The sequence below is a fragment of the Perca flavescens genome, chromosome 3 (assembly GCF_004354835.1).
Source record: "Perca flavescens isolate YP-PL-M2 chromosome 3, PFLA_1.0, whole genome shotgun sequence".
NCBI lineage: Eukaryota > Metazoa > Chordata > Actinopteri > Perciformes > Percidae > Perca > Perca flavescens.
In genome coordinates, this window is record NC_041333.1 from 26517503 (window position 1) to 26534714 (window position 17212).

At 36.0% G+C, this 17212-nt stretch overlaps 2 protein-coding genes and 1 long non-coding RNA gene across 4 annotated transcripts; all 3 read left to right on the forward strand.

Annotated features, from left to right (window-relative positions):
- The first annotated feature begins 16 nt into the window (after positions 1 to 16).
- Positions 17 to 2203, forward strand: LOC114552905 (cylicin-1-like). Its single transcript, XM_028573999.1, has 8 exons — positions 17 to 31; positions 113 to 166; positions 516 to 617; positions 709 to 807; positions 953 to 1039; positions 1137 to 1178; positions 1262 to 1306; positions 1450 to 2203. Exons 1-8 carry the CDS (start codon positions 17 to 19, stop codon positions 1810 to 1812), a joined length of 807 nt encoding a protein of 268 aa, XP_028429800.1. The 3' UTR covers positions 1813 to 2203.
- A 771-nt stretch (positions 2204 to 2974) lies between these two features.
- si:ch1073-340i21.1 (uncharacterized protein DDB_G0288629) lies at positions 2975 to 7068 on the forward strand. 2 transcript variants are annotated; one of them, XM_028573855.1, is made up of 4 exons: positions 2975 to 3368; positions 4681 to 4763; positions 5011 to 5226; positions 5896 to 6120. In XM_028573855.1, exons 1-4 carry the CDS (start codon positions 3224 to 3226, stop codon positions 6103 to 6105), a joined length of 654 nt encoding a protein of 217 aa, XP_028429656.1. In that variant the 5' UTR covers positions 2975 to 3223; the 3' UTR covers positions 6106 to 6120. The 2 variants fall into 2 exon arrangements, with proteins under 2 accessions (XP_028429656.1, XP_028429657.1); XM_028573856.1 differs by lacking the exon at positions 5896 to 6120 and adding an exon at positions 6902 to 7068 and having other exon boundaries at positions 2981 to 3368.
- Positions 7069 to 8811: 1743 nt separating this feature from the next.
- Positions 8812 to 10551, forward strand: LOC114553267 (uncharacterized). The gene is made up of 4 exons (XR_003692275.1): positions 8812 to 8930; positions 9250 to 9269; positions 9557 to 9697; positions 10393 to 10551. It is a non-coding gene; the product is annotated as an uncharacterized LOC114553267 (long non-coding RNA).
- Positions 10552 to 17212: the final 6661 nt, after the last annotated feature.

The window sequence follows — 17212 nt, forward strand, 5'->3', positions numbered from 1 at the left end:
TACTTTTCCCTATTATATGAATTATTTATCGGTAGCCAAGTTTATAACAACAGTTAACAGAGATAAACAGCAGCAAAATGCATGATGAGTATTTGTCCCTTTTTGACTTTAGAAGAAGAAGAAAAAGAAGAAAGATAAGAAAAAGAAGGATAAGAAGAAAAAGAAGGTGAGAAATTGTCATCTTTTGTTTTCCACTCCTGTTTTTTGGTTGATTATGAGTTACAAAAGTTACGACTTTTGAGGATATTAGCTCCTGGAAATTGACAAAAATGAAGCTGCTGGTCATTGAGAACTCAGCGACATTTTCTGCAAAAAACGTACTGTTGATGATCTTTGGTCAGTGGTAGAAAGATTGAAGTGAAACAGCTGAATCACCATGTCAGCGTGCATGCGGGCTATAATCACTAGATCAACACATTTTACTTCTTCCAACTCACAACAGAAGGGTACATCACCACTGTGTAATTACTGCTGTATGAATGCAATTCTATGTCTTATCATCATTTTCTGTCCAGGATTCTTCTTCTTCTGACTCCTCCAGTGATTCTTCTAGTGATGACGATAAGAAGAAAAAGAAGAAGGATAAGAAGAAGAAGAAAAAGAAAGACAAGAAAAAGGTAAAACAAAGTTGATGTGTTGTATTTGTCCAAAAAAATAAAAACATAAAAGGCAAAAATAAACACACTTACCATATTTGCATCCATCAAGGACTCAGATTCTTCTAGCAGTGATGATGACAAGAAGAAAAAGAAGAAAGACAAGAAGAACGAGAAGGATAAGAAGAAGAAAAAGAAAGACAAGAAAAAGGTAAAACAAAGTGGATGTGTTGTATTTGTCCAACGTAGCCTCGTGCTTAATATATTTATAATAAGTGCTATTTTCTAAGATGTCTTTTTTTGGGGATAAAAAAAGGCAATAGATTAACACAATTACCATATTTACATCCACCAAGGACTCAGATTCATCTAGCACTGATGATGACAAGAAGAAGAAAAAGAAGAAGAAAGACAAGAAGAAGAAAAAGGACAACAAAAAGAAGGTAATGTACAGTAGTGTGTGATAAGAACACATTTATACTCATTTTTTGTTTAAAACAGATAGATGATAGAGTGTTTCCATGCTTTATATTTGAGCAGGACTCCAGAAGTTCTAGTGGCAGTGACAAGAAAAATAAAAAGGTAATTTACTCATGACATGGGAATACCATCAGATTATGTGAAGGTGAAAAGACAGATTTTTTTTCTTCCTGTTTGGCCTTCAGAGTTCGGGCTCATCAGGAAGTGAAACTGACAAGAAGAAAAAGATTGTAAGTTTGCTCCTAATATAAATGATGTGAAAAATATTATGGGTGATTACAAGCATTACATTGGGTCAAGCTGATATTTTCCCCATAAGATGTCCTATTGTATTTTTAACTTTTTTAAATAACAGCTGTTGATTTCATTCCAGGAAAGCCCTGATGGTGAGCAAAGTGGCCTGCCAAAAATGGAAGTTTCAAGCTCAGTTGGTGGCGGCATTTCAGCTCCCGGTGACAGCTGCTCTAAGTCTGGCGGTTCTTCTACTTCTGTCTCATTCGTGTCACTGCCGTCCAAACCCATGGTGAAGCTGGATCCTCTGATTCCTTCAGCTTTCTCCAAGCCCTCTGTCTCTGGGTCTTTACTGAGTGTGGGGGGAGATAGGGCTCCCATTCGCAGACCTCCCAGCCCCATGGAGTCTCTGATGGCGAGCACAAGGAGGTATGGAGACGGAGCGACCCGTTCCACCTCCCACCTCACCTCTAGTGACGTATTGAGAGGCGCCAAGCCTCACTAATAATGATATGTCATATATCAATATAGATGTTGTGTACTTCTTAAAAAAGTATGGCTTACACGACACTGAAGGCTGTGTGATGTGATATGCTCTAATGATGTTCTTATCACCCTGATTTTATGCACAAATATTATGATGAGAGGTTACTATATAAAGATGCATTGTGATATAATAAAACATTTTAAGTTGAGGAAGCAAATGATACCATGATAAATCACTATATATATATAGATATATATATAGGCTATATATATATAGCCTATACATATATATATATAGGCTATACTTTTTAATTGGTAAGAAAATGCACATTATTGGTAGAAATATCAATTCACAATCACATGAAATAATTCAAAATCCTTGCTTTGCTGAATAAAACACAGTGATTTTATTTGTTTTGTTTCCTGTCTTAACTTCCTATACTGCCTTTAGGTACTGCTACATCTCCGGTTATTCAGGTACAGAGCAAGAACTAACATTATGGCCACTGGAGCTATTTGTTGGCTTTGGATGCAGATGTGCATTGTGCTGCTGTATCTAAATAAAGAGGGTAATGAGAATAAAGCCTCTAATATGTTTTACTAAAATATTACAGTCTGCAAACGACAGTGTAAACATTTAGTACCAGTGAAATACTAACTGGAAATACTTAACAATGTAAAGGGGTGACCAATTATTTACAGCCTGCACACTACAATAAGGGTGCTTTCTCCCACAGTTTTAATACTTTGTCTTGGTGTTAGCATACTATCACTTTAAAATTACATCTGCTGGTAATGACATGACATACAAGCTGTTTTAGGTTCTCTGACATCAGTTTTCCTTGTTAGATGGACCCTACATTGGATCCCAAAAGTACACTTTTCCCCAGTATTTTATCATCAAGAACATCTCCATATAATTGAATAGCAACAGCTATATAGTCACACGCTTCTCCCCAGGCTTAGCCTTTTATCCAGCAGCAACAATAATCCATCTTTAAAAATTATGATATTGTAATTTCCCAAAGAATATATATATATATATATATATATATATATATATATATATATATATATATATATATATATATATATATATATATAAAACATTTAAATAAATGATGAACCAGTGGTGAAATAGGCCTACTAGCCTACTTAACCTACGCACAGTAAATGCAACTTGTTTCCCTTGTGTGCTGCGTCATACTACTCAGTGATGTAAAGTCAGTGGTAGCTGATGTGTTGGATGTAGCCTAGCCTACTACTAGGTAGATGGGTTACAAGTTGCACTTGTCATAGGACGTAGCTAACTGCTATCTCCACCTGTACTTAGAACGTAGCATGAGGACATTAGGTCTCCATAAAAATGAATGTTTAACCCATAGCCTGTAAAATTAAGGTTTGACCCAGCGGGGCAGTGTTAGTATGACATGTTTACGTCGCATGGTTTAGGTGCGGTTATCTGTTTCCGGTGTGAGAAAAGGATAAAACGCAGCCGGTCCCCTCCTTCTTTAGTCACCTGTTTGGGAAAGTTTACGAACAGAGTCAACAAAATGTCTTTCGACCTGTCGTCAGGTAGGCTCAAAATCATGTTGCTATTCAGGAGGAAACCTTGAATTAGGCTACAAGCTAATGTTTGTGTCGCTGACTTTAACGGCATTTTTCTTGGTAACTAGAATTGAAGGCTGCAGGCATGTTTACCTTAATTAATTATCCAATGAAACAAAACCCAAATGTGTACGGGAGAGCCGGGACGAATGAAACATTCCAGTTTTCTCCGAGTGCAATGATGATAGACAGACTTCCTTAGGTCAACACATAGAGCCTGTTAACCTCCTTCTATCAGACAATATCTACCAGTTATTTCCTGTTATCACGGAGTTACAGGCGATAAACGAGTTTTGTTGGTCGAAAGTAAACTTCATTAGCGGTTACATTTTTTTCGATTATTAATGAGTGCTTTTCATTTAAAGGTTCGACTACATGCTTATTCAGTAGACCATTTAGTCTTCTCCACAATCCCAGACTTTCATATTGCATGCTTGTTTACATGGAAAGCAAAACAGGTTATAATAGCAAATGTCTATGTCGGGCTGGCCGACCTGGCTGTAACTCCATGTATTTTAAGTAAATGCACAAATATCTGTGTTTATACAATAATTTATGGCGGTGCGACATGGAAAAAGCAGTTTTACAAATATGAAAATATATTTGGGCCCCACCAGGTATGGGGGTCGAGTTGTCCCATGTTATCCTATGGAGACTGATGGGCTGTGGGTCGTTAAGGGCACTTATTTGGATGTGCAGTGACCTAACCCACGTAAAAACCTAGTGAAACGACATTTCCCACAATAGAAACATTTTATAAATGAGAAAACGTACTGTTCTAGCTATACAAATGGCAGAATCATCCACAGTGCATAAAAAACCGCTTCATAGGTGACGGCAAGTTGTTAACAGATATTCACGAAGACTTATTGCCCAGCAACAATCTATCTAAAATAACACCTTTTGGGAGTACCATTCATGATATGTAGTAAAATATAAAGTTGTGGGAAGTTCATATGGCTTAAACTGTATGTTTCATCCGTCCCCCTATGCTGTTTCATGCGTCCCGACCAGGAGGGACGCATGAAACATTACGCACGCCCCACTTTTGCTGTAATAATTCATGAACGGTTTTGTTCAAAGCTGAAAATGCAACTGTATTTGACAGATGACCGGTGTAGGTTGCTAGTGAAGAAATATTAGCTTTCAGTGCGATACGATCGCTTTGTAAATTACGTTTAATCAAAAAGTGTCTTGCTCTCCCCTATCGGATGTGTAGCTGTCCCCTGCTGTGTCTCTCATATTCTGTTTACCATCTGTCTCTTTTGCATGTGTGCAGCTTTAGGTCAGGAAGATGAGGTGAAGAAGAAGGATGCTCAGAAGGATGAGTTTAATTTGCCCTGGCAGAAGAAAAAGGAAATGGTAGGATTTTTGTACATTCTAACAAAGATGCACAGAGGTGTTCCAGGTGTAGTCTATATCTATGGTTCCAGATGTAGGCTGAGAAGTAGAATTTGGCAATTACTTGTGATTCTAGCTGTTTATTTTTTAATACAATACACTGCAGCCAACACAATTCATACTATACATTGATTATTTATGATTAGTGGAATCAAACACAATCCTTAAGACTAAACCAACAGAATTATTTAACATTTCCCATTTTAAGGAAGGTGGCAAGTCTGACAAAAAGCACAAGTCTGACAAAGGGGACAAGTCTGACAAAAAGCACAAGTCTGACAAAGAGGACAAGTCTGACAAAAAGCATAAGTCTGAAAAATCCAAGGACAAAGATGGCAAAGACCACAAGATGAAGCCCAAGAAGAAAAAGGAAAAGAAGGAGGGCAAGAAATCAGGCTCTTCATCCTCCAGCAGCAGTGATGAGGTAGGTTCTGCAGTTAATTTTAAGAGACATTGTATATAAAATAGTTTACTCTAGAGAACTGGGCTTTGTTGTGTTGGATGTTTGGCACACTGAACACCCACAGAGCGACTTTTAATAGCCCTCAGGGCTCAGTTTGTGAAGGTGTTCCCACATTGCACTGACATTAATGTTAATATTAAGGTCCTACAGTTGGATAAATAGGCATACAAGGATACAATCTTACAAGAAGTATCCTTTTAAAAAGAAAAAAGGGGAAAGTGGCCAAATCAGATTCTGGGACATGCTGCCATTCTGTTTCACAATATCAAAAGATATATACTGTCCACTTGACAACTTCTTACCACCAATAATTATTTTCCAGCACTTGTGGGGCGTGTCACTGCCCCAGTTCTCAAAATGAGATACAAATCAGCTAAACAGATAGCATGCCTGTCACACCTCATGTCAAAGGTTGGTGTGCACCAGACTAGTGGAACAGGCCTGAGTAATGGTGAAAGTTCTAGTCCTGTGTGACGCACCACACCGTCCTGTGTTTGTGCTGTTTTCATTCATTTATTGCTCCCACTTTTAAGTAATAACCTTCCAGATCTCCAGATTACTTTTTTAGTTTGTTGACCTACTACTACTATCTCATCACCTTTGGGCTATATTCCTTTCACTTTCTTGCAGCTGTATTCAGAGGAAACAGATTCCAAACATGTTGATCACATTTGTATGAATATGTTTTTTTCATACAAATGGCAAAAGAACCAAGCCCAGGGTGGGAGAGAAGGGAAACAGGTCCGAAAGGTGCGTCATAGGAGCTGTTGTTGTCTAATCACCTTCATAAAAGTGAACACCCTGCAGTCATACATGTCATGGTCCGACCACACCCAATAACATCCAAAATATGCTCCAAAAATGAATGTCACTTTGGTGTTTGTTACGGCTCATGCTGCTGCCACAAAGATTCATCCATTAAAGATACAGAAGGAGCTGTGGCATTTAAGATCTTCTTAAAAAAATCTAAATGGGTAACACTTTAGAATACATTTTACACAGTGTACTGTACAGTCTGGAAAAAGGAGGTCACAATCCAGTAACTTTATTTATAACTTGGGAAAGATTACACAGGTTGCTACTTATTGTTAAGGAGTTCAAGTACACATGTTTTTTTATGATAAGATTTCTACATTAAAGCTGAACTGAAAGCTAGGAGTGTTTATCTAACCGCTAAGGCAAGTGTAGAAGATGATTTGATGTCCTTCCACTGTTTAACTATCATGAACTGTGACACTACAGTCATTGAAAAACCTTACTTAAGAGTTATTGTTTCAAAAATTTCAATATGATACGACAAGCTTTTATATACATACAGTAACTTTCAAAATGAGCATGTCTCTTCTAACTGTAAAACAATTTCAACTTGTATCCAAAACTGAACAGTCCTAATGCCAAAACCACAAGCAATACTAATAATCTCTATATGTAGGCTACATGTGTCAGAATCAGAAAGAGATTTATTGCCAGGTAAGTAGCACTTACTATGTTGGAGGTGCATACATAAAAACAATAATATAAAATAAATACAGAAACAAATAACATAACTATTGTTATATACAGTGCATATATACAGTATACTGTAAAAGGGTTCGCCCTTTCTGCAGTAACCGCATTGTCCTTTTTGTCATTTCAGGAATGATGCTTCCTCGGTCTCTTATGATCTTGTCTGTTGACAAAATGAGTGTGTGGTTGAATGTACAGTAGTACCAACTTTTCTTCCTGTCATTTTATTGGTGTCACTGAAACATGCTGGTCTTGTGTAAAGAAATCTGCTGATTCAATAAAGTAAATCTTCAGTCAACAAAATGCCTGTTTTTATTTTCCCATTTTTTTTTTTTTATAAATTTCCCAATTATGAATTGCTGTTAAAGCTTTAGTGCGTAACTTTTTAATATTAATGAATGTCCGTTACATTCAAGCCATTGCCAAATGAGTTGCTACAAAGCTAATCAAGACTCTCAGCTCCACACAACTCTCTCTGCATGTCTTAGTATGGCTATGTTCAGAAGATTGTGGCGTCCGGTGACTTTCCTGCGCAGAAACTCGAGTGAAGATAATTGCCTCTTCTGAAGAGTCCATGTGTTGTGTTTCTTAATCCTCTGTGTCCTCCTTGGCTACGGTGCGCGGTCACAAAAGGCTTGTATCATGTGGACGCGCCTACAGTGTTGTCATTCCTCATGGGGGCCGCAGGAACTACGCACTATGAAATAAAGCCAAATTATAATGTTTCTTTCTTCTAAAATACAGCAAAATATCACAGAATTTGATGTTTTTTTTGGACCAGAAGCAACAGTGAACATCAACAGTGCACTACCATATGATTTGATAGCATTGTGCAGTTGTTTAATTTTACCAAAAGTAAGGGAGAGACGGAAGCCACCTGCACCTATCAACTGATAATCATTGCTCACCCTTCTGTCTGGAATCAAACCAAAAGATCAGATGGGGTTGACAAGAAAATATCTTTGGATATTTTGTTACCCAATTTGTGACTAAAGCTAATTTATTGTATTTTGCTGCAGTAGTGGAGGAGATTTTTTTTTCTGATGGTTTACAAATTAAAGCAACCTGTGGTGTTTTTCTATTTCAGCCTTGCGTGCGAGTCAGGACCCATTTCCTGCACTCTCCATGTTGGAGACCATTGCCATTCTTATTAGAGGTTTCTCAAAAAAAAGAGTTTGATTAAGAAATGATTAGAGTTGGGCAGTGTGCAGCATGAAGCCAAGCTGTTTTCAGGTGACACCAGAGATCTCCTTCAGGTATTCTGTAACTAACAACAAACAGAGTCAATCACGTGACATGACAAACAAGCTGTTCTACATTCTCTAACCCGAGGGTCATTGTTACATGTAGAGTACACACTGTTTCCTAATCATAGCTAACCGCTATAAAATAGTCATATTCTTCTCCAGGCTTAGCCTTTTATCCCCAACAATAATAATAATAATAATAATAATAATAATAATAACACTATTAATGATAAAAAGTACGTATAAAAAAAAAGTTAACATTGTAACTTACAAGAGAAGATATTGTGTAAGTATGTCAGAATTTTGAAAGGTGGAAATACTTTACTAGACATGTAGATTACCAAAAAGAACTTTTTGGACTCCATAACGTATTAATAATTACTTATTACTTATTTGCGATGTAAAACACAGCATGGTCATCAAGGGAGAGAACAAAGAGTTGAAATCATCTGGATCAGCTAACATTAAAATGCTATTTTACACGTTAATGCAGAGGTGGGTGTTACATATTAAAACACTGAAATGGGCCGTTCTGCATAATAACTACTTTTTATTTTTGATACAATATGTATATTAAATATGTCACAGCATCAACAGTCATATCATTACCTTAAATTATTCACACTCCGCAATAATGTGCCCTATTCAGACTTACCACTGTGCAGGTTTGTAATATCATTCTTAACGCTGATATCTCCGCCTGTATTTGAAAGCAGCCGCCCTGCGGTGAATGAAATTACTTTCAATAACAGTGAATGTTTGACCTATAGAGGGAGCGGTAGCTAAGGGGCGGGGTTATGTGAGGTGACATGGTTTAGGTGAGGTTTATCTACGTATGTTACCTGTGTGTTTGTGAGTCTCTTTGTTCACTTGTTTGGGAAAGCGCACAAGCAGGAGTCACGATGGATTGCGGTAGGCTCAAATTCACATTGATTGCATTTAGCCTTTTTTTTTTTTTTACCTTGAATGTTAATGTTTATCTCCATTGACTTTAACAACATTTTTCAAATACTGGTAACTGGAATTTAAAACTAACAGGCAATTTTAGGTCAGACGTTGGAGCTGACAGATTAATTATTGAATGAAACGTGTGCTTTAGAAACACAATATGTGTAAACAAAGAAAGTCAGCAAGATGTATTTGTACTCCTGCTGTGTAAAGAGATTGCTTTTGCGCTCAGCTTCACAAAATAATTCTGATTGTTATATCACATAATTTTCATCCTAAACAGGTTCAAAGAAGAAGGATAAGGTAGGATGTGCATTATATCAAAGATGCTTAATAGTTAATAAGTGAATCTACTTGTGATTCTAGCCAAGTGGCTCTTGTCATGGTAGATTCAAAAACTGATATCAAAAAGTTGCTTCTCTGCTAAATCTGTTGAATCTGTGCACTTTTGCTGCCAGCTATTGGGCACAATACAGCTAACACAGTTCTTACTTTACATTGATTCATTATGATTACTGGAATCAAACACAATCCTTGAAGACTAAATCAACACAATGATTTATTCAACGTGAACGTTTGCCGTTTTTCAGGGAGAGTGCAAAGACAAGTCTGGAGGTAAGGACAAGTCAAAGGACAAAGGTGGCAAAGACCACAAGATGAAGGACAAAAAGAAAAAGGAAAAGAAGGAGGGAAAAAAATCAGGCGACTCATCTTCATCCAGCAGTGACGGGGTAGGCCCAATGCGCCAGTTCATTCTGAGAGATCTCTTGCTGATCAAATATTTTACATGCAATAAATTGCAGCTCAACAGGTACCTGTCACAGCTCTCGTCAAAGGTCGACGCCTGTAGAACATCCAAAACAAGTCTTAACAGCAGTGAAAGTTTTAATCAGATGTGACGCAACCACAACCGCCTCCTGTGTGTATGCGTTTTTTATTTAATTATAGATGTCATGTGAAAACCTTCCAGATCTGCAGATTCGTTTTTTATTTGTTAACCTGCAGCCAAACTCCGAGCAACTTCTACTATCTCATCACCTATGTTCCCCTTAAATTCATTTCACTTTGTTGCAGTTTTATTCAGAGGAAACAGAACCTGTTGGTCACATTTGTATAAATAAGTTTTTCCATGTAAGTGACTGAAGCAAAAGGGAAATAGGTCAGACAGGAGTGTCATAAAGGAACTGTTGTTGTATAATCACCTCCATGGAAGTGAACACCCTGCAGTTATACCTGTCTTGGTCCAAACACCCCCTACAATTTCTGCTCCAATAATGAATGACATTTTGGCGTTTGTTACGGCTTATACTGCTGCCACAAAGATTCACCCATTAAAGATACAGCATGAGCTTTGACAATTGAGATGTTCTTTTATAAACCATGTATCTTTTCTGCAGTAACAGCATTGTCCTTTTTGTCATTTCAGGAATGATGCTTCCTGGGAGACCGGACTGCTCTTAGTCTGTTGTCTATTGACAAAATGACTGCAGTAGTTCTTTTTCTTCCTGTCCTTTTATTTGTGTCATGAAAACATGGTCTTGTGTAAACCAGTCTGCTGATTTCTAAAATAAATGTTTTACCTCAACCTATGTCAAGTAAAGTGTGTTTTCTTCACCACATGATGACATTGTTATCTATTTTTAAGGTCTATCAAAGTTAAAAGTCCAAGTAGATTAAAGCTGCTTTATTTTCAAGATTTATATTTTAAGAATACAAAAAAATAGACAATGTTATAGGGTTGTCATTGTAATTGATTTAAATCAATGTTGTAGAAATGACAAAACAGAAAATATAATAATAAAAATAAATAAATAAAAAATTGTATTTAATTTACTTCACATAGATAAGTGTGGAAGTGTTAAATAGCTTGTTTGGACTGAAACTATTGAAAATTTTAAATCTTGTTCCTCAGTGCATGTGTAATGTCTGTGAAGTATGTGGAAGAAGCAATACAAATACATACAGAAGTATTGCATTTCATTTTTTACTAAAGTATTATCAGCAAAAAGTACTTAATTATCAAATAAAGGTTCTCATCCATTTATTTCTGTTTTCTGACATTTTAAAACAAACAGTACTGCATTGATTAATCAAGACACTAATTAAAAACTAAAAGCAGCTTAAATAAAACTGAAAAGAATCGTAAGTAAAAGACAAAATCAAACATAGAACAAAGGCAAGATAATGTGGCAACATATGTTATGAAATAAAAAAGGATTAATGCTTCACCAGAACCTCGTAGCTACATGTGTAGGAATGTAGGCTAATCTATTTAGAAAATATGTTCCTCAGATTTACCACTGTGCAGGTTTATGTTGATAGGTCTGGCAGTGGGAGACTAGCAGTGTGCAGTGTGCATAGAATTCTGATGTCTCCGCCTGCACATGAAAGCAGCTTCTGGTGGTTGGGAGGCGTGGTTTATTTAAATTGTTCATCCAATTTACCTGTGTGTGAGTCTGTGGTTAATTGTTTGGGAAAACGCACAAATATACTGTACAATGTCTTTCATTCTGGATTTGGGTAGGCTCAAATTCACGTTGATTGTATTTAGGAGAAATACCTTGAATGTCTGTTTCGTTGATTTCAACACTATTTTTGAAGTCTTGGTACCTGGAATTGAATACTTACAGGCATTTTTAGGGCAGGTTTTCCACCGAAAAATTAGATAACTAATGTAGCCTGTGCTTTAGAAACAAAAGTAAAATGTGTAAACAAAAACAATGCCAGCAAGATGTATTTGATTTGTATCTGTATCCCTGCTGTGTAAAGGGGTTGCTTGTGTCTCTCAGATTCTTGGTGACGATAATTCAGATTTGTATACCACATAGTTATATAACCCCTTTTACAACATTTATTTAAATCAATTACAATGACAAACAAAAACATTGTCTATTTTTTTGTAATCTTAAAATATAAATGTTGAAAATGAAGCAGCTTTAATCTACTTGGACTTTTAAGTTTAATAGACCTTAAAAATAGATAACGATGCCATCTTGTGGTGAAGAAAACACACTTACTTGACATAAGAAGTAAAGGGAAAAACAACCTGCAGGCATTTTGTTGTCGGAACATTTATTTCTAGGAATCAGCAGATTTGAGAGCTGATTGAAAATGTACAGATTAAGCAGATTTACCAAAATAGCAACTTTTTGGCTTTGCTGGCAAAAAAAAAAAAAAAAATGTCATTACCACCTAATGAACTATGAGCATCTTTGACATAATGTACACATAGGAAGCTCCTACATTATCCTTATCCTTGCTCCAGGGCCAAATAAACTGAACATTCTGAGCAACCTCCTGCTGCACCATCACGTAGAACATCCACAACAGGTCTTACCGGCCGTACCAGTTTTAAACCTGACACGTAGTAGGTCATGCTGTTGTCACACGAAAATCTTATTAACTGCAACTTAACCTGCAGCCAAACTCCGAGTAACTTCTACTATCTCATCCACCTAAATTCCTTAGACTTTGTTGCAGTTTTATTCAGGGGAAAACAGAACCTGTTGGTCACATTTCTATAAATAAGGTTTTTCCATGTAAGTGACTGAATCAAAAGGGAAATAGGTCAGACAGGAGTGTCATAAAGGAACTGTTGTTGTATAATCACCTCCATGGAAGTGAACACCCTGCAGTTATACCTGTCTTGGTCCAAACACCCCCTACAATTTCTGCTCCAATAATGAATGACATTTTGGCGTTTGTTACGGCTTATACTGCTGCCACAAAGATTCACCCATTAAAGATACAGCATGAGCTTTGACAATTGAGATGTTCTTTTATAAACCATGTATTTTTTCTGCAGTAACAGCATTGTCCTTTTTGTCATTTCAGGAATGATGCTTCCTGGGAGACCGGACTGCTCTTAGTCTATTATGATGTTGTCTATTGACAAAATGACTGCTGTAGTTCTTTTTCTCCTGTCCTCTCATTGGTGTCATGAAAACATGGTCTTGTGTAAACAAGTCTGCTGATTCCTAAAATAAATGTTTTACCTCAACCTATGCCAAGTAATGTGTGTTTTCTTCACCACAAGATGACATTGTTATCTATTTTTAAGGTCTATCAAAGTTAAAAATCCAAGTAGATTAAAGCTGCTTAATTTCAAGATTTATATTTTAAGAATACAAAAAAAATAGACAATGTTTTGGGTTGTCATTGTAATTGATTTAAATCAATGTTGTAGAATTGACAAAACAGAAAATATAATAATAAAAATAAATAAATAAAAAATTGTATTTAATTTAGTCACTTCACATAGATAACTGTGGAAGTGTTAAATAGCTTGTTTGGACTGAAACTATTGAAAATTTTAAATATTGTTCCTCAGTGCATGTGTAATGTCTGTGAAGTATGTGGAAGAAGCAATACAAATACATACAGAAGTATTGCATTTCATTTTTTACTAAAGTATTATCAGCAAAAGGTACTTAAGTATCAAATAAAGGTTCTCATGCATTTATTTCTGCTTTCTGACATTTTAAAACAAACAGTACTGCATTGATTAATCAAGACACTAATTAAAAACTAAAAGCAGCTTAAATAAAACTGAAAAGAATCGTAAGTAAAAGACAAAATCAAACATAGAACAAAGGCAAGATAATGTGGCAACATATGTTATGAAATAAAAAAGGATTAATGCTTCACCAGAACCTCGTAGCTACATGTGTAGGAATGTAGGCTAATCTATTTAGAAAATATGTTCCTCAGATTTACCACTGTGCAGGTTTATGTTGATAGGTCTGGCAGTGGGAGACTAGCAGTGTGCAGTGTGCATAGAATTCTGATGTCTCCGCCTGCACATGAAAGCAGCTTCTGGTGGTTGGGAGGCGTGGTTTATTTAAATTGTTCATCCAATTTACCTGTGTGTGAGTCTGTGGTTAATTGTTTGGGAAAACGCACAAATATACTGTACAATGTCTTTCATTCTGGATTTGGGTAGGCTCAAATTCACGTTGATTGTATTTAGGAGAAATACCTTGAAATATAATGTCTGTTTCGTTGATTTCCACACTATTTTTGAAGTCTTGGTACCTGGAATTGAATACTTACAGGCATTTTTAGGGGCAGGTTTTCCACCGAAAAATTAGATAACTAATGTAGCCTGTGCTTTAGAAACAAAAAGTAAAATGTGTAAACAAAAACAATGCCAGCAAGATGTATTTGATTTGTATCTGTATCCCTGCTGTGTAAAGGGGTTGCTTGTGTCTCTCAGATTCTTGGTGACGATAATTCAGATTTGTATACCACATAGTTATATAACCCCTTTTACAACATTTATTTAAATCAATTACAATGACAAACAAAAACATTGTCTATTTTTTTTTATATTCTTAAAATATAAATGTTGAAAATGAAGCAGCTTTAATCTACTTGGACTTTTAAGTTTAATAGACCTTAAAAATAGATAACGATGCCATCTTGTGGTGAAGAAAACACACTTACTTGACATAAGAAGTAAAGGGAAAAACAACCTGCAGGCATTTTGTTGTCGGAACATTTATTTCTAGGAATCAGCAGATTTGAGAGCTGATTGAAAATGTACAGATTAAGCAGATTTACCAAAATAGCAACTTTTTGGCTTTGCTGGCAAAAAAAAAAATGTCATTACCACCTAATGAACTATGAGCATCTTTGACATAATGTACACATAGGAAGCTCCTACATTATCCTTATCCTTGCTCCAGGGCCAAATAAACTGAACATTCTGAGCAACCTCCTGCTGCACCATCACGTAGAACATCCACAACAGGTCTTACCGGCCGTACCAGTTTTAAACCTGACACGTAGTAGGTCATGCTGTTGTCACACGAAAATCTTATTAACTGCAACTTAACCTGCAGCCAAACTCCGAGTAACTTCTACTATCTCATCCACCTAAATTCCTTAGACTTTGTTGCAGTTTTATTCAGGGGAAAACAGAACCTGTTGGTCACATTTCTATAAATAAGGTTTTTCCATGTAAGTGACTGAATCAAAAGGAAATAGGTCAGACAGGAGTGTCATAAAGGAACTGTTGTTGTATAATCACCTCCATGGAAGTGAACACCCTGCAGTTATACCTGTCTTGGTCCAAACACCCCCTACAATTTCTGCTCCAATAATGAATGACATTTTGGCGTTTGTTACGGCTTATACTGCTGCCACAAAGATTCACCCATTAAAGATACAGCATGAGCTTTGACAATTGAGATGTTCTTTTATAAACCATGTATTTTTTTCTGCAGTAACAGCATTGTCCTTTTTGTCATTTCAGGAATGATGCTTCCTGGGAGACCGGACTGCTCTTAGTCTATTATGATGTTGTCTATTGACAAAATGACTGCTGTAGTTCTTTTTCTTCCTGTCCTCTCATTGGTGTCATGAAAACATGGTCTTGTGTAAACAAGTCTGCTGATTCCTAAAATAAATGTTTTACCTCAACCTATGCCAAGTAATGTGTGTTTTCTTCACCACAAGATGACATTGTTATCTATTTTTAAGGTCTATCAAAGTTAAAAATCCAAGTAGATTAAAGCTGCTTAATTTCAAGATTTATATTTTAAGAATACAAAAAAAATAGACAATGTTTTGGGTTGTCATTGTAATTGATTTAAATCAATGTTGTAGAATTGACAAAACAGAAAATATAATAATAAAAATAAATAAATAAAAAATTGTATTTAATTTAGTCACTTCACATAGATAACTGTGGAAGTGTTAAATAGCTTGTTTGGACTGAAACTATTGAAAATTTTAAATATTGTTCCTCAGTGCATGTGTAATGTCTGTGAAGTATGTGGAAGAAGCAATACAAATACATACAGAAGTATTGCATTTCATTTTTACTAAAGTATTATCAGCAAAAAGGTACTTAAGTATCAAATAAAGGTTCTCATGCATTTATTTCTGCTTTCTGACATTTTAAAACAAACAGTACTGCATTGATTAATCAAGACACTAATTAAAAACTAAAAGCAGCTTAAATAAAACTGAAAAGAATCGTAAGTAAAAGACAAAATCAAACATAGAACAAAGGCAAGATAATGTGGCAACATATGTTATGAAATAAAAAAGGATTAATGCTTCACCAGAACCTCGTAGCTACATGTGTAGGAATGTAGGCTAATCTATTTAGAAAATATGTTCCTCAGATTTACCACTGTGCAGGTTTATGTTGATAGGTCTGGCAGTGGGAGACTAGCAGTGTGCAGTGTGCATAGAATTCTGATGTCTCCGCCTGCACATGAAAGCAGCTTCTGGTGGTTGGGAGGCGTGGTTTATTTAAATTGTTCATCCAATTTACCTGTGTGTGAGTCTGTGGTTAATTGTTTGGGAAAACGCACAAATATACTGTACAATGTCTTTCATTCTGGATTTGGGTAGGCTCAAATTCACGTTGATTGTATTTAGGAGAAATACCTTGAAATATAATGTCTGTTTCGTTGATTTCCACACTATTTTTGAAGTCTTGGTACCTGGAATTGAATACTTACAGGCATTTTTAGGGCAGGTTTTCCACCGAAAAATTAGATAACTAATGTAGCCTGTGCTTTAGAAACAAAAGTAAAATGTGTAAACAAAAACAATGCCAGCAAGATGTATTTGATTTGTATCTGTATCCCTGCTGTGTAAAGGGGTTGCTTGTGTCTCTCAGATTCTTGGTGACGATAATTCAGATTTGTATACCACATAGTTATATAACCCCTTTTACAACATTTATTTAAATCAATTACAATGACAAACAAAAACATTGTCTATTTTTTTATATTCTTAAAATATAAATGTTGAAAATGAAGCAGCTTTAATCTACTTGGACTTTTAAGTTTAATAGACCTTAAAAATAGATAACGATGCCATCTTGTGGTGAAGAAAACACACTTACTTGACATAAGAAGTAAAGGGAAAAACAACCTGCAGGCATTTTGTTGTCGGAACATTTATTTCTAGGAATCAGCAGATTTGAGAGCTGATTGAAAATGTACAGATTAAGCAGATTTACCAAAATAGCAACTTTTTGGCTTTGCTGGCAAAAAAAAAAATGTCATTACCACCTAATGAACTATGAGCATCTTTGACATAATGTACACATAGGAAGCTCCTACATTATCCTTATCCTTGCTCCAGGGCCAAATAAACTGAACATTCTGAGCAACCTCCTGCTGCACCATCACGTAGAACATCCACAACAGGTCTTACCGGCCGTACCAGTTTTAAACCTGACACGTAGTAGGTCATGCTGTTGTCACACGAAAATCTTATTAACT

What these genes read in the sequence shown, in the direction of transcription:
- LOC114552905 (XM_028573999.1), top strand. An exon ending in GTGACAAGAAAAATAAAAAG is followed by an intron (nt 1,179 to 1,261) that starts GTAATTTACTCA and finishes TTTGGCCTTCAG; the next exon opens with AGTTCGGGCTCATCAGGAAG. An exon ending in CTGACAAGAAGAAAAAGATT is followed by an intron (nt 1,307 to 1,449) that starts GTAAGTTTGCTC and finishes ATTTCATTCCAG; the next exon opens with GAAAGCCCTGATGGTGAGCA.
- si:ch1073-340i21.1 (XM_028573855.1), top strand. Translation starts at nt 3,224, where the DNA reads ATGTTTACGTCGCATGGTTTAGGTGCGGTTATCTGTTTCCGGTGTGAG. An exon ending in GGCAGAAGAAAAAGGAAATG is followed by an intron (nt 4,764 to 5,010) that starts GTAGGATTTTTG and finishes TCCCATTTTAAG; the next exon opens with GAAGGTGGCAAGTCTGACAA. An exon ending in CCTCCAGCAGCAGTGATGAG is followed by an intron (nt 5,227 to 5,895) that starts GTAGGTTCTGCA and finishes ACTTTCTTGCAG; the next exon opens with CTGTATTCAGAGGAAACAGA.